The 14,644-nt window shown below is 44.3% G+C and overlaps 1 protein-coding gene across 10 annotated transcripts in view; it reads left to right on the forward strand.

Moving 5' to 3' along the window:
• Ctl2 (Choline transporter-like 2) overlaps nt 1-14,644 on the forward strand; it is a 380,476-nt gene that overhangs the window by 240,779 nt on the left and 125,053 nt on the right. For all 10 annotated transcript variants that reach the window (XM_075881408.1, XM_075881410.1, XM_075881415.1 and 7 more), the window contains 2 exons: nt 2,639-2,738; nt 12,873-12,965. In XM_075881408.1, the coding sequence (XP_075737523.1) occupies nt 2,639-2,738; nt 12,873-12,965 (193 nt within the window). The remainder of the gene's footprint in view (nt 1-2,638; nt 2,739-12,872; nt 12,966-14,644) is intronic.

A 14,644-nucleotide genomic window follows, 5' to 3' on the forward strand; every position in this document is an offset into this window, starting at 1 on the left:
ATGCCATGTAAAGAGAATGTGACAAGTTGGTACTTCGAGGCTTTTCTGGCTTACTTGAGAAGAATAGTGCAGGTATTTGGTGGTATGCATTATAAATACCAGAGAAATGCTTCTTTAATGGTCTTTAGCTGCCCGCTGAATCAGGAGTAGTGCCAAAGCTTTTCTCGAATGTATGTTCACTCATCTAATGACCAGATTGGTTTAGCTCGTGAAGGTGATGATCGATACCGACGACTTGAGATGGGAAAGAGCCCAATAATCACAGTGTGACATCTTGTGTCACCAAGAATGCAACAAGTGAATAAATTCTTGATGCTTTAATCTGACCATTTCAATGTATGTGCCAAGTTCACAAAGCTTTAGACATGAAAGCGAATACAGTGTAATCTCAAGTAACAGCCGCCTATGAATACGAAGTGCACCTCCCTTTCAGTCTAAATAATTAAAAAAAAAAGTTATTCACATAATAGTTTCATTTGCCCTTTTTATTGTGCCAAACGTAACCACGCTACAATCTTTGCAGACATGGGCAACAACCACTAGTCAGGCGCCAGAGTGCCTGACAGGTGATCATTTTTGGTGACACTTTTGTGAGATAATTGTTTAATATGTCGGTATCTCCAACTGATAATGCTCCCGGCATGGTATATCAGCATGGTTGGCACATTGCGGGACTGCCTGGGTCTGTAGACAGACAAATGGCTTGTAGGAGTATCTTTGAAAGCAATTGTCGTGAAATGCGGACTTTGTCTCGACTTCGCAAGAAACAAAGACAGTACCATGCGGATCAGAGCACCGAAGTGCGGGAGGGTCTATGATGATGATGATGATAATGGCAAGAAACAACAGATCTTGAAGGCCTTACTTTTGCTGATAATCACTAAAATACGTCATACACACATCGTCCAACTTCAAGTACAAATCTTGGAGGCTGTGCTTTTGCTCATGAGAACCTGGAAAACTCATTGGTGACAAGTACTGCAAATTGGGCAAGTTGTTGCATTAATATTGCTATAACGTAGCTCAAAAAAAAGAGGCAATGGTGGAGAAGGAAAATGCAGTTGTCTCTTTTCTTCACGCTCAAACTTAGCTTCACTACAGCAATACAATATCAATAGTTAGTTGCACCAACTTTTGAGTGGCATCAGCATAAGGGCATGAATTTGTTGACAGAGGTCAGGGCTGCAATTGTTACGCGATTGTGATCATTGTGTGATGACATAATGTTACTTTTTCCCTCTTGAACATAAATAAAAGAAGTGCGGCTCACACAAGTTTATGCAATATTTGCTTAGTCATCGAAGCCCGTTATGGTAGCAATTAACTGTGTGCCGCGCATCCACACACTATGGCTGAGAAGAACAAGGCTGTGTCCACCCGGCACTGCACAGGACAAGAGCATGTCTGTGGAATTTTGGAAGAAGAATACACAATGGACCATTTTCCAATTATATGGGGCCACCAATAATTGGAGTGAAATATGCTGTTTCTTGTACACTAATAGCTAACACAAGTTTAATCCACAGATCAACTTACTGATTGTAGACCACTGTGCTGACCAGTATCTTTGTACTGAGTTTTTTTTTCCTTGGTGGGCAAAAGTCAGCCCAGTAGAATGTTCAATCATTACCAATGTTACTGTTGCATTCTTTGTTATCACAACTACCTGACAATTCCAAATTCCAGCATTATTTGGAATTATCATTCCAAATTGCAGCATGAAGACATACTCAAACTACAAAACGATCAAAAATGTACTTAAGTACAGGACAACCTGGGCACTGCTGCGGTAGCTAATATAATAGTCTTACAAAAAACAGCATGACTTGCAAGTATTACAGTTGTATGTGTAAAAAAAATCTACGGAACATGAAGATGCAGCAGATATAGAAGAAATGTATACAATATCTGAACACACAAAGTTTTGTCTGTTGAGCAAGTCCAGCGCGAGAGGGGATATTTTGGTAACAAGAGTAAGCAGTGTGCTATCGGCTCTCAAAGCAGTTTCTGAGCTTTTGTGTAAGGCATCTAGAAAAGCAATGTCAGGCCCTCACTCATCGACTTCCACAGTCAAAAGACCAAACAAGAATGCCAGTAGTGTCGCACTGGGACTGCTCTGGTGAAATAAAGGTGTGCAGAAACTCTGTGCATTATTATGAGAGTATAGCAAACCTAGAGTGAGGCCTCTCCTTATTCAAAATTCTTCCGGCAACATTAACTGCTCATTGGGGACGCTGCCCACAATGTACACTCAGGGCTTTCATGGCACACTCGAAAGGGGGAACCATAATGTGAGAGGCGACTGAAGCTGATGCAGTCAACTGCTGAGGCCGAAATGTTGGGACTGGTGGCATGTCTGCATCAAAAAGCTATTTTTCGCATCTCTATGAATGTTTTACAACAAGGCTTGACTACTGCACTACATTCATTGAGTCTAATTAACTCTTCTTGTGTTGCAGCCACGCATCTATTTTACACTGGTTATTGCCCTGTGTGACTAATGCGCACTGTCGTAATTTTATTCATTTATTTTTGTTGGAAGACTGTGTCTCCACTGATTGGCTGAGAATGAATGAACCATTTTCGTCATGTGGAAAGCTGCTTGCGTGAAAAATAAGGAACTTTTCTTTCCTTGCAGGCATTGTATCGGTTGGGATCCTGATTATTCTCCTGCTTCTGCTCATCTTCTTGCGAAAGCGTATCGTGATTGCCATTGCTCTAATCAAGGAAGCCAGCAAGTAAGTTGTAATGCTATGTCAGGGTCATTATTTAGTCTCGACTTCAAGTGGGTTTCAAACTTCTATATTTCTGTTGCTCAATTGTTTGCAACTGAATTAATGCCGGTACAGCATAGTAACTTGATTTGAAGTGTTACTCGTAAATAGTATAGGGCAACACGGGAGGGCAAGGTCGGCGGCAAAGTAGGAGTTGCAGAGCAGCAAGCATGAGTGTGAAAACCTGCGACAGCGAGGGAGCAGAAAACGAAATGCGAGGAATTTTCTGTTTTAGCTCTTTCTTTTCTTCGAAAGAGGCGATGACAGCCATACGCTTCGGATTTTTTTATCTTTGTCACTTCTACATGTGCTCCAGGAGGCCTTGTCAGTCGTGTTCATCTCCTTTCAGTGATTACTTATCGCGTCCACAAAGCAAGTCTGCTTTCACGCTGCGGTGTTACTACAATAGAAAGCTTTAGAATAACGTTTGCCGGCGCTGCGGGCATCGCCAGCATAGCGGACGCCACACGAGTTTTAGAATGCGCAATGCCCACAGCCTATAGGTGGTGTGCCGTGCAATCCAAGATGGCTGTGAAAGGATGATAAACTCGTGAACTCGCATAAGATAGGACGCATGGACGTACTCCCTGTGCTGCTTTCACTCGATGAACTCGTAATCGTCAAATGAATGTATATCGAACTAAAGTACCGTATTTACTCGATTCTACCGCGCCCTCGACTGTAACGCGCACCCGGTTTCCACGATGAAAAAAAAAAAGGTAAGACATCGATTGCAACGCGCACCCATTTTTCTCGTTGGCCCACACGATTACACCACTCGGGAAAAAGACTCTTTTCGGGAGCCTCTTCCATTTAAATATGAGGTACGGGGGAAGCTTGTGCCTATCTGACGTGCAGCGGAGCATTGCCGTCACTCTAGTTTTACCGTGGCCTGATGTCAGCATGCGAACTTGCTTCGCCCCCTTCTTCTCGATGGTTGTGGTGCCAGGTATGTCGAAGTAAAGAGGCGTCTGATCGGCATTCCCGATTTGCCCAAGCAAGGAGCCGTTGTTGTGCCGCAAGTTTAGGACGAACCTCTGAGAACTGAAGCTTTTCTTTGTACTCCTCCGGCAACTTTTGGCATATGACCGTTCGCCTTCAGCCTTTTCTTTTTCATAAAGCCTTTTCTCTTCATAAAGTTAGTTAGCCAGCACCTGCTCGCTTTAAACTGGCTCCGCATTAGCCCTTTTTCTAAGTCTAACTGCATAGCCTGCACTTGGAGCAGTTCTGTCGCCACGGGCCGCTGTGCCGCTCACTGCTCAATCACATACTCGCCGAGCAGCTCTTCAATTTGCGGAAACCGACCCTGCTGTGGTCCGCTGAAGCCTTTGCGCGAATCTTTGCTGTCGACAATATTCTGCTCTTGTTTCCGCCAGTCCCGCACGCACGTTTCGGGAACTCCGAATGACCGCGATGCAGCCCGATTTACGTCCGTTTCGGCACACGCGATGACTTTTCTTTTAAAAGCGGCATCGTGGTGCACTCGTCGAGTTTTTGAAGTCGGCCCTTTCATGCCGTCGATGCTAATGCACACCAAGATGACGAACTCCTCAGCACACGTACGAAGTGCCGCACATGGGAAACTCATAGGCAGAAATGGCCGACGTGCCATGCCGATGCACGTAGGGGGCGGTCATTTTGGAATGCCGATGGCAATACAATGACCCTATTCATTTTTTTTTTCGTACTCGATTCTAACGCGCATGCGATTTATGAACTCGCTTAACTGGAAAAAAAGTGCGCGTTAGATTCGAGTAATTACGGTACTTCCTCAACTGATGGAAACTGCTGAATGTTCGCTACCTCATTTCTTGCCACAGTGCAAAAGGTGGTGGTGTCAGCTGATCGATCGTGTATCAACGATGCTTTACGTAATCCTGTGCATGGTACAAAAAACTGCGCGAACTAGAATTCATGTATGAACTTAATGGCACCCCGAAATCGTAGTGCCGAGCTTGTCTGGCGGATTTGCCACAGTAGTAGGCATATAGCGAGTAGTGCGCCGCCGCGGCTGCACAGGAACGAATGTTTAACGTAGCGATGATTTGCAAACATATCACGCTGTCATCATTACTTGTGCTGTAAGCATCATGTGGCTGCTTTTTCTACAGAAAAGAAGCATTTAACTTCCCATTAAGTAGTGCATCACAACCATCATCAGACTAACAGTGCGCTGTTCCCTGTGCTCGGATGTTGCAGGTTCCATCAGCATGATTGAAACAAGGATATCAACACACGTACGCTTTTCGCAACTTCAAAATTGCGAAAATTCGTTGAATGACAATGTCGTTCAGACGGCACCGGTTAAGTGCCAGAGAAGTTAGCGTAGACTATAGTCGTAACTGCATACCGTATTTACTCGATTCTACCGCGCCCTCGATTGTAACGCGCACCCGATTTCCACCGCAAAAAAAAAAAAGTAAAACATCGATTGCAACGCGCACCCATTTTTCTCGCTGGCCCGCGCGATCACACCACTCGAAAAAACGACTCCTTTTTGGAGCGTCTTCCATTTAAATATGAGGGACGGGCGAAGCTTGTTCCCATCTGACGTGTAACAGAGCATTGCCGTCACTGTAGTTTTACCGTAGACCGATGTCAGCACGCGAACTTGCTTCGCCCCCTTCTTCTCGACGGTTGTGGTGCCAGGCATGTCGAAGTAAGGAGGCGTCTGATCGGCATTCTCGATTTGCCCAAGCAGGTAGCCGTTGTTGCGCCGCAAGTTTAGGACGAACCTCTGAAAACTGTGAAGCTTTTCATCGTACTCCTCCGTAAAACTTTTCGCATATGCATGTTCCCCTTCGGGGGGGTAAAGCCTTTCCTCTTCATAAAGTTAGTTAGCCAGCACCTGCTCGCTTTAAACTGGCTCCGCATTAGACCTTTTTCTAAGACTAATTGCATAGCCCCCACTTGGAGCAGTTTTCTCGTCACGGGCCGCTGTGCCGCTCCCTGCTCAAGCACATACTCGCGGAGCAGCTCTTTTTCTGCGGAAACCGACCCTGCTGTGGTCCGCTGAAGCCTTTGCGTGAATCTTTGCTGTCGACAATCTTCTTCTTTTGTTTACGCCAGTCCCGCACGCACGTTTCGGGAACTCCGAACGACCGCGATGCGGCCCGATTTCCGTCCGTTTCTGCACACGCGATGACTTTTCTTTTAAAAGCGGCATTGTGGTGCACTCGAGTTTTTGGAGTCGGCCCTTCCACACCGTCGATGCTAATGCACTACTAGATGACGAACTCCTCAGCACACGTACGAAGTGCCGCACATGGGAAACACATAGGCAGAAATGACCGACGCGCCATGCCGACGCACGTAGGGGGCGGCCATTTTGGATTTGCCGACGGCAATAGATTGACCGTATATTTTTTGTTCGTACTCGATTCTAACGCGCATGCGATCTATGAACTCGCTTAACCGGAAAAAAGGTGCGCGTTAGATTCGAGTAATTACGGTATTCCATTGCTCTAACTATGGCTTCGCTGGTCGAACTCGAGTGTGTTGGCGGCATGCGGTGCTTTGTAATGTTCACTGTCCCGTATTTACTCGATTCTACCGCGCCCTCGATTGTAACGCGCACCCGATTTCCACCGCGAAAAAAAAAAAAAAAAAAAAAAAAAAAACGTAAGACATCGATTGCAACGCGCACCCATTTTTTTTTGCTGGCCCGCACGATCACACCACTCGAAAAAACAATTCCTTTCGGGATTGTCTTCCATTTAAATATGAGGTACGGGCGAAGCTTGTGCCCATCTGACGTGTAACAGAGCATTGCCGTCACTGTAGTTTTACCGTGGACCGATGTCAGCACGCGAACTTGCTTCGCCCCCTTCTTCTCGACAGTTGTGGCATGTCGACAGTTGCGGCGACAGTTGTGGCCAGGCATGTCAAAGTAAAGAGGCGTCTGATCGGCATTCCAGATTTGCCCAAGCAGGTAGCCGTTGTTGCGCCGCAAGTTCAGGACGAACCTCTGAAAACTGTGAAGCTTTTCATCGTACTTCTCCGCAAAAGTTTTCGCATATGCATGTTCCCCTTCAGAGAGAAGAGCCTTTCCTCTTCATATAGTTAATTAGCCAGCACCTGCTCGCTTTAAACAGGCTCCGCATTAGACTTTTTTCTAAGACTAATTGCATAGCCCGCATTTGGAGCAGTTCTGTCGTCATGGGCCGCTGTGCCGCTCGCTCCTCAAGCACATACTCGCGGAGCAGCTCTTCAATTTGCGGAAACCGACCTTGCTGGGGTTCACTAAAGCCTTTGCGTGAAGCTTTGCTGTCGACAATCTTCTGCTTTTGTTTCCGCCGGTCCCACACGCACGTTTCGAGAAGGACCGCGATGCGGCCCGATTTCCGTCCGTTTCTGCACACGCGATGACTTTTCTTTTAAAAGCGGCATCGTGGTGCACTCGAGTTTTCGGAGTCGGCCCTTCCATGCTGTCGATGCTAATGCACTACAAGTTGACGAACTCCTCAGCACACGTACGAAGTGCCGCACATGGTAAACACATAGGCAGAAATAGCCGACGCACCATGCCGACGCACGTAGGGGGCGGCCATTTTGGATTTGCGATGGCAATAGATTGACCGTAATTTTTTTGTTCGTACTCGATTCTAACGCGCATGCGATTTATGAACTCGCTTAACCGGAAAAAAGGTGCGCGTTAGATTCGAGTAATTACGGTAATTGGGATTTATTCAATGCACAAGAAAAAGGTATGCTTTTATTGTGAGCTCGCTGAAGGATATTATACAATAAATAATATCAAAGTGACTTACGAGCGTCAAAGATATTAATGCACGACAGGACGTGAAGTGCAACTCTCTGCTCGTGAGCTAGCAGCCGATCGTTCTTCACCACTGTCACTCTCAGTGCATTGACAACCATCTACGTCCAGTGAACAATCCTCGACGTCAAGACGGTTTCTTTGAACATCACCGCTGAAAGTAATTCGAAGAATTCTCTCCACCAAACGACTTCGATAGCACCAACAACGCGTCATTCACCACGCACAACACTCGCATGGCATCGCTTGCCACGTTTATCTGATGGTGCAGAGATCATTTCGCTCCGATACCCAGCAAGAAAGGAATCGCTTGCAGTGTGCTGCCATCTGTCAACGAACGTAAAAACAAGTGGAGCAGCATAGGCCAAGGTTTTTAAATGCAAATCACAAGCCTGCGCTACTTTCCGCATACAATGAATGTTATGGGATTCATGCACTACAAAAGCACTGAAGAATGCTATACGCACGAAGAACAAGTAGAGTTTTAACTGAAGTGGTCAGACGTTAACCTTTAACTATCCAAAGTGGCTGCATAAAATCTCGCGAAGCTGATATGTGTACTCTGCGGGCTATAATCGAAAGCATGAGTAGCCACGTATTTTCACAAAAACTTCGCGTCTCGCAAGAACGAATCAGATTTATTGTGCCACGTATGGTCTGGTATATTCACTGATTCACGAAACATACAAAGTGGTTTGTGTTTGTTTCTTGCTAATGCATTAACACTGCGGCTAGCACCACCGAACAGGAGATTATTTGGAGCGTCTGCCTACTGATCATTCTTGAGAGGACGCTCCTGAATTCCGCTAGGCAGTGCAACAGTCTATGAACACTGCAAATAGCGTTTGCCCTCCTGCAAACTGCAACGCACAATCGCAGCGACACCGTAGCCTCGAAAGCAGCGCTTGCAGGCACCCTTGCTACCGCTATTTCGGACTTTCTGCTCGCAGGCTGTGAACGCGACCGGCGACTCTCCTTACGACGCATGCGCAGTGGCAGCGACCGCACAGCAAGGGCTTGCGGTGCGCTATTCTTAAACAACCTAATGAGTTCATCTCTGCTTGTGACGAAAAAGCGGAAGTTTTCACTAGGCGAGAAAGTGGATTGCACCACCGAATGTGGATGAGCTGGAGGCCTTCGCGCTGCAAAGTTTGTACAGCACGCGAAAAAAAATGAATAAAAATCGCAGACTTTAAGTGAACGTGCATTTTTTTGTGTTCACTTCTGCATTTGTTTCTTCTTGTGAACTTCTTGTGAAAAACGAGTTTGAGGACCCACTGTCTTAAAGGTAAGTCATTTTGGTCGGTGGAAAATAAGTATTTATGGTCAATTTTTGGGCTTTCACTATAACGACCTTTCTAAATAATGAATGAACTGCCGCAGCCCCCTGAAGTTGGTTATACCGAGGTTTCACTGTAAAGTTAAATGAGCATACTTATAAAAAAAAAAACTGAAACAATGCATCTGCAAATGTCTTTTTTTTTTTTTTTTTCAAAGGAAGTGGAATTAGCAGGATTTGGCATTTGGTAGAATGCAAGAGATAACCTGCAAAATACATTTTGTTTTAAAACTTACGATACTTGGAGCATATAATCTGGTACAACGAGCATTTAAACTGAAAAACTTAGAAAAGGAATCGGTGGTAGGGTAATATGTTCATTTAAGTTTAAAGGGGAGGGGGGCTTCACAGAAGAGAGTATTTCCCTGGTTAAGGAGGTGTTGTAGGGTAAACTCCTCATAAAGTTGAATTCGCAGTTTTGACAGCAAAAAGTCTACTGCACTAAAAAAAAGTGCACTGCACATAAAAGTTTGTTTTTCTCAAATTGTGTCTTTTTTTTATAAATTTGTGAGCTTCAGTGTACCTTTCCTCAAAAGGTACAGAATAGATTTTAATGAAACTCTACGTGCATGAGCCTCAACAAGTTCGAAACAATGTGAACTAACTAAAAATTGCTGATTTCCTGAAAGGTGAAGCTGTAAAAGAAATCGCACAGCAATATGCACCGTCAGTAGCGTTGTGAATGAAGCTGTTTTATTTTTTTACAGTAACTCCCTAAATTGTGTCCTATTTCTTCAGTTCGGATATAACCTACGTGTATCTACAATAATATGGCTGAATATATTGTATTCCTTTCGGTGGTTGCTCAGAAAAGGTACATCGAATAAGGGAACCCACATTGGAATTTAGGAGTGGGCCATAGAAAGGATAGGCAACGTGCACATAAAAAAAAAGGTATCACATGATAGATACCCAGTGGAATTCTTTTTGAGGATGTGAAGCTTTATGGGAATACTTGGAGTCACTTCTAAAATAATATGTTTAAACTGACATATACCAGTTACCCTACCATACCCCTTTAAGTGTTTTCACAGCAAAGTACATTCTACTGCAGTGAAACCTCCTTTTAGAGGGGGCCACATGCGGACTAATACGCATTTGTTCATTCATTTCGACTTCTTCAAAACTATAATAATTTAAATTTGCATTGAAATGCATGTGAATACTTTAGTATATTCGGAGCATTTGAATATTCACAGAAGTTTAGTTTATTCATAATCATACCATGATATAGGCACTTTAACTTCTGGCATGCAGTTATAAATTAGGCAAACATGTGCCCATCTTGTTATGATGTCCAAATAAGTTATGCATGCAAAAAAATTTGGTGGAATTTTCTCACATGAAAAATGTATAGATAACAATATTTAGTGCTGGTGTTTATGTGGGGCTTTTGATTATTTCATATCGATCACACTGTGCACCCATCACACAAATCCTAATGCATCTTTTTTTTTTTTTTTCATGGGATGATGTGTGCTGTTTTTTTGCTGCCACTCACCAACTGTTGTGTGGGCATTAAAAATTCTGCACTTAGTTATAGTAAGTGCCCAACAATGTATTCGTACTAAACTACTCTTACCTTTAGTTGTGTTATTATGCCATTAAAGATCATTCTTCTGTTAATGTTGAGCCTGTTTGAATACTTAGTTCTTGCAGCATATTTTCTCATGGGATAGTTTTAGCTGTTCCATATTTTTTTTAATGAAACAGAAATTAAGGCTCCTTTTTCCATTCTTAGTACTCTAAACCCTAATTTATAATAGATATAAAAAACATATATATATAGAACTGTCCATAAATATGGAAATTGGTAGTACTGTTTGACCCAGTTTAGTTAAAATTTCATTTGTGCCGGCACTGCACACTTGTTGAGCAGCCTGGGAAAGTGTTGTTACCACACCCTGTCTTGTTTACATTTTAACTTATTTGATAACTAGCACACCCCATGATATATGATGCAGCCACCAGACTGATTTGAGAAACCAGTGTATTTGTCCCTGAAAACACACCCCACCCAATAGGTCCTTCAATGTGTCAACAAACGCCGTTGGTTTCAACAGCAAAGCCAGAGCCTAGAGTTCCCAGAACTATTATTGATTTGCGCAGTTACGTACAGTTCCATACATATCCAGACTTGGCTGCATACATGGCGATAATTTCAGATGGGTTTCAGCGAATATTGGGACGAATTGGGGCTAAATATTGAAAGTGCAAGCAGATGTGAGCACGTGTGCGGAATGAATAAATGTCCGTTCATACTCACCTATGCTTAAGCAAGGGGAGTAACGGCCCGAGCACTCGCTCACAAGAGAGACTACACTGTTGCCATTAAAATCTCCCGGAAATCAAAATTTCTCTGCAGGATCTAGCCACATTGACAATAAACTGATCCAGGCTTTCTGTCAACCTATCGCATTTTATTCCAAATGAATTTAGGAGGCGTTCATCCTAAGGTATCGTAGAATCTCAATGATGCGAAACCAGCAGATGCAAATTTGTGAAATTTACTACTATGCTCATTAGGCCAAAATTCGGATGTTCGGAACAATTTTCCTCATTGTGGTGGGTTGTATGAACTTTTGTACCAAAATCGTCAAATGAAGGCCGAGCTCAGCTTGCTCGCAGCTTCGCAAGGATCTACGTGGCCAGTGCACGCACTGTCAGAACTATGGTTGTCGTTTGCCACAACCACTGTGGACGAAATTGCTGTCACTCTTGACACAATCTTGTATGGTGGTGACGTAACTGGCAGAGTTCAAAAGTGCACACATGTCCAAGGCTAGACCAATCGAAGTGACATTGCTTTCAAAAACGCTGAGGATAAAACCGCAGCAGATGCAATCATAGATAGCAAAAATCGACTTGGTTTTGAAAGCACATGCGAAGCCAGTGCAAGTGGATTGAAAACAGAACTACCATTTTCCGCAACCGCCACGTGCGAAATTGTGGCTGCGATAATGCCATCATCGATAGTGACTACTAGCAGAGAGCACACGGCTAACGCAGTCGTAGATTTAAAGCCAATAAGCACATAAAAAAGGCTAGAAGTATATTGGCATTCCTGGCCAAAGAATCAAGTAATGTATGTTGTTCCTGTCAATATGCGTACTTTGGTTATACTTGGGCATTCAGTTTTCAGTTGGTCTCGACCGAAGTTTCGACACGTGCTTTCCCGGCAGCCGGCTGTGCCCTGCCGTCTGTTCACGTGTGTCCCAGGAAGACATATGCGAGTTATTTTGACAGAAATAGATTTTGCTAATTGTTTTGATGATGGGAAGTTGCGGGAGATGCGGATATTTGCGCATCGCCTTTGAGACTCGCAACTTCTGCTGTAGTTGGGAAATGCTACCCTCGTGTGTTTGGCCACTCCAAGCCATTATAAGACCGCAGGACTGATTTCACGCCCCCGTTTTTTCTTTTGGTGAAAAAAAAAAAAGAGGCGGGGATAAATCAATGCAACCCCCCTCGCGGAAATCTCCCGGATTGAGAATCCTTGAACTTTTTAGGTATGGTTTCATGGCAGAGAGACATAATTCCTTGGCATTAGTCTATTCCTATTCATGGGTTGTCATAAGGTTGGCAGCTGCCCCGCCACAGTGGTTAGTGGCTAAGGTACTCGGCTGCTGACGCGCAGGTCACGGGATCAAATCCCAGCTGCGGCGGCTGCATTTTCGACGGAGGCGAAAATGCTGTAGGCAACGTGTGCTCACATTTAGGTGCACGTTAAAGAACCCCAGGTGGTCAAAATTTCCGGAGCCCTCCACTATGGCGTCTTTCATAATCATATGGTGGTTTTGGGACCTTATACCCCACATATCTATCGAGCAAGGTTGGCAGCTGGTCTAGCTGCTAGATATACTCTCATAGCAGTCCCATTTATGTTGCTGATCAGCATCAACTGTGAAGTCCCTCATATACAATGCCAGTCATTACCGAAGGGCTAATGTGTAGTGCTAACGTGTGTTCACCTTTCTTTCAGAGCGGTGGCCCTCATGCCCTCAGCACTATTCTTTCCCATCCTGCCGTACCTGCTGCACCTGCTGCTGTTTGCCTTCTGGGGATCGGTTGCTGTGTATCCTTTAGTCTCAGAGGCTGTGCAATCTCTTTTTATGCTCGCACCACTCCTGCTGCATTCTCCTTCAACCAGTATAGGGCGAGCGATCAGTGCGTGGCTGGTGAAATTAGTGTGCTCATTGTGGTCTGTGTGTGGGACGGCCAGGGTGCAAAGGACCTGTTGTGTCGTTCAACTGCGAGATGCCTGACCCTTAGTTTTGACAAGTTAACCATTGTGAAATATTATATCATTTTATATGCAGTATAGACCGCTTATTATGTAAGTTGCGAATATCCGCACCATAAGCGGTACCACACTATAAATAACGCAACCTTTTTCAAGTGTTGAAGTTGGGCGAAACGTGTTGAGCATGCAGCCTCACCTGTCAGAAAATTGAAACATGCGATGCGTAGGATTTACAGCCATTAAAATTTCCGAATATTAAAAAATATATATATACCGAAGAATTGTGGGGCCAACGAAATGAACGTGAAAGGGGGAGGTGGGGAGTCGTAACAAAAGAAAGCAAAATCACAGATAATCACCAATCACCAACTATTGTCAGACTGCCTCGATTATGCCCATTACACAGAAACTACAGTGTTTGCTTGTGTAATGAACCCACCTTTGTTTCAGAAAAGTTGATGCCAATTTGGAAGGAGGGTTCATTATTCGGGAGAAAAATAAAGCTGCGGGAGTAATCATGGCAGAAACTTTGCATGTAGGTATTTAGAAACCTGCTCTTGAACCGATGCTGGCCTTCAATTCAGTGGCAGGAATATGGAGCCCCTACTTGAGAACTTCACTTTCCACCAGAAGAGACTGTCCTTGTTTGTGCCAACAAAATGCGTGATGACTTTTTTGTAGCCTGAGGCTGTTTTCTCTCTTAACGAACACGGACAGATCGACGTTAGTCTCGTTTTCAAAGCGGTTTCATAGTCAACTGAAACGTGCGCCTGCAGAAAAGACATGCTTCGCTGCAACACAGTGGTGACATGGGGAAAGCATATTGCATGCTTCTCGCAACGCCAGCGCATCATGATTTACAGATTCTATCTGGGAATATAAAGAAATTATTAAAGGACAGTTTGGCGGAACTCGCGATGTATGCAAAGCTTGGATTGTCGTTTGCTCCAGCAATTCGCGCATTTGCACTGCTGGCGGAGTTCTTGCCTGCAATGCCTACTTCGAAAACTAAGTTCAAAAGCTTCTATGATCAAGTTTTCCAGCCATAACACATCGTGAATTCCGTCACATTGGCCATTATCAAATTCTTTATTTTACCAGAAAGAATGGGCGAATAGTCTTATAATGACGTGCTGACGCAGCGAGGAGCAGGTGATATGCTTCTTGTGGGACACTACTGTGTTGCAGTGAAGATGTTTTGTTTCCTTCAGGCGCGCATTTTAGTTGATCACGACAGCTCCTCTCTTTTTTTGGGGGGGGGGGGGGGGGGTGACAGCAGTGAGGCTCACTGTTCCCCCGTGTTTGCAGAAAAATTAGGACCAGGTATTGCTGGCAAACATAACTCATGGAGCCGCAAAATAGCCGGCACAGCGAACAACCAGGCCTGGTTACTTCAAATAATTCCACTTTCTCACTTTTTGTATGTTCGGTTAGTTTAAAGTTTTCTGATGGCCCCAGTGACCTTGAATTAGCGAGGTTTTACTGTATATATCTTATCTTTCCCTTCAAGT

The sequence above is a fragment of the Rhipicephalus microplus genome, chromosome X (assembly GCF_043290135.1).
Source record: "Rhipicephalus microplus isolate Deutch F79 chromosome X, USDA_Rmic, whole genome shotgun sequence".
In the NCBI taxonomy this organism is placed as follows: Eukaryota; Metazoa; Arthropoda; class Arachnida; order Ixodida; family Ixodidae; genus Rhipicephalus; species Rhipicephalus microplus.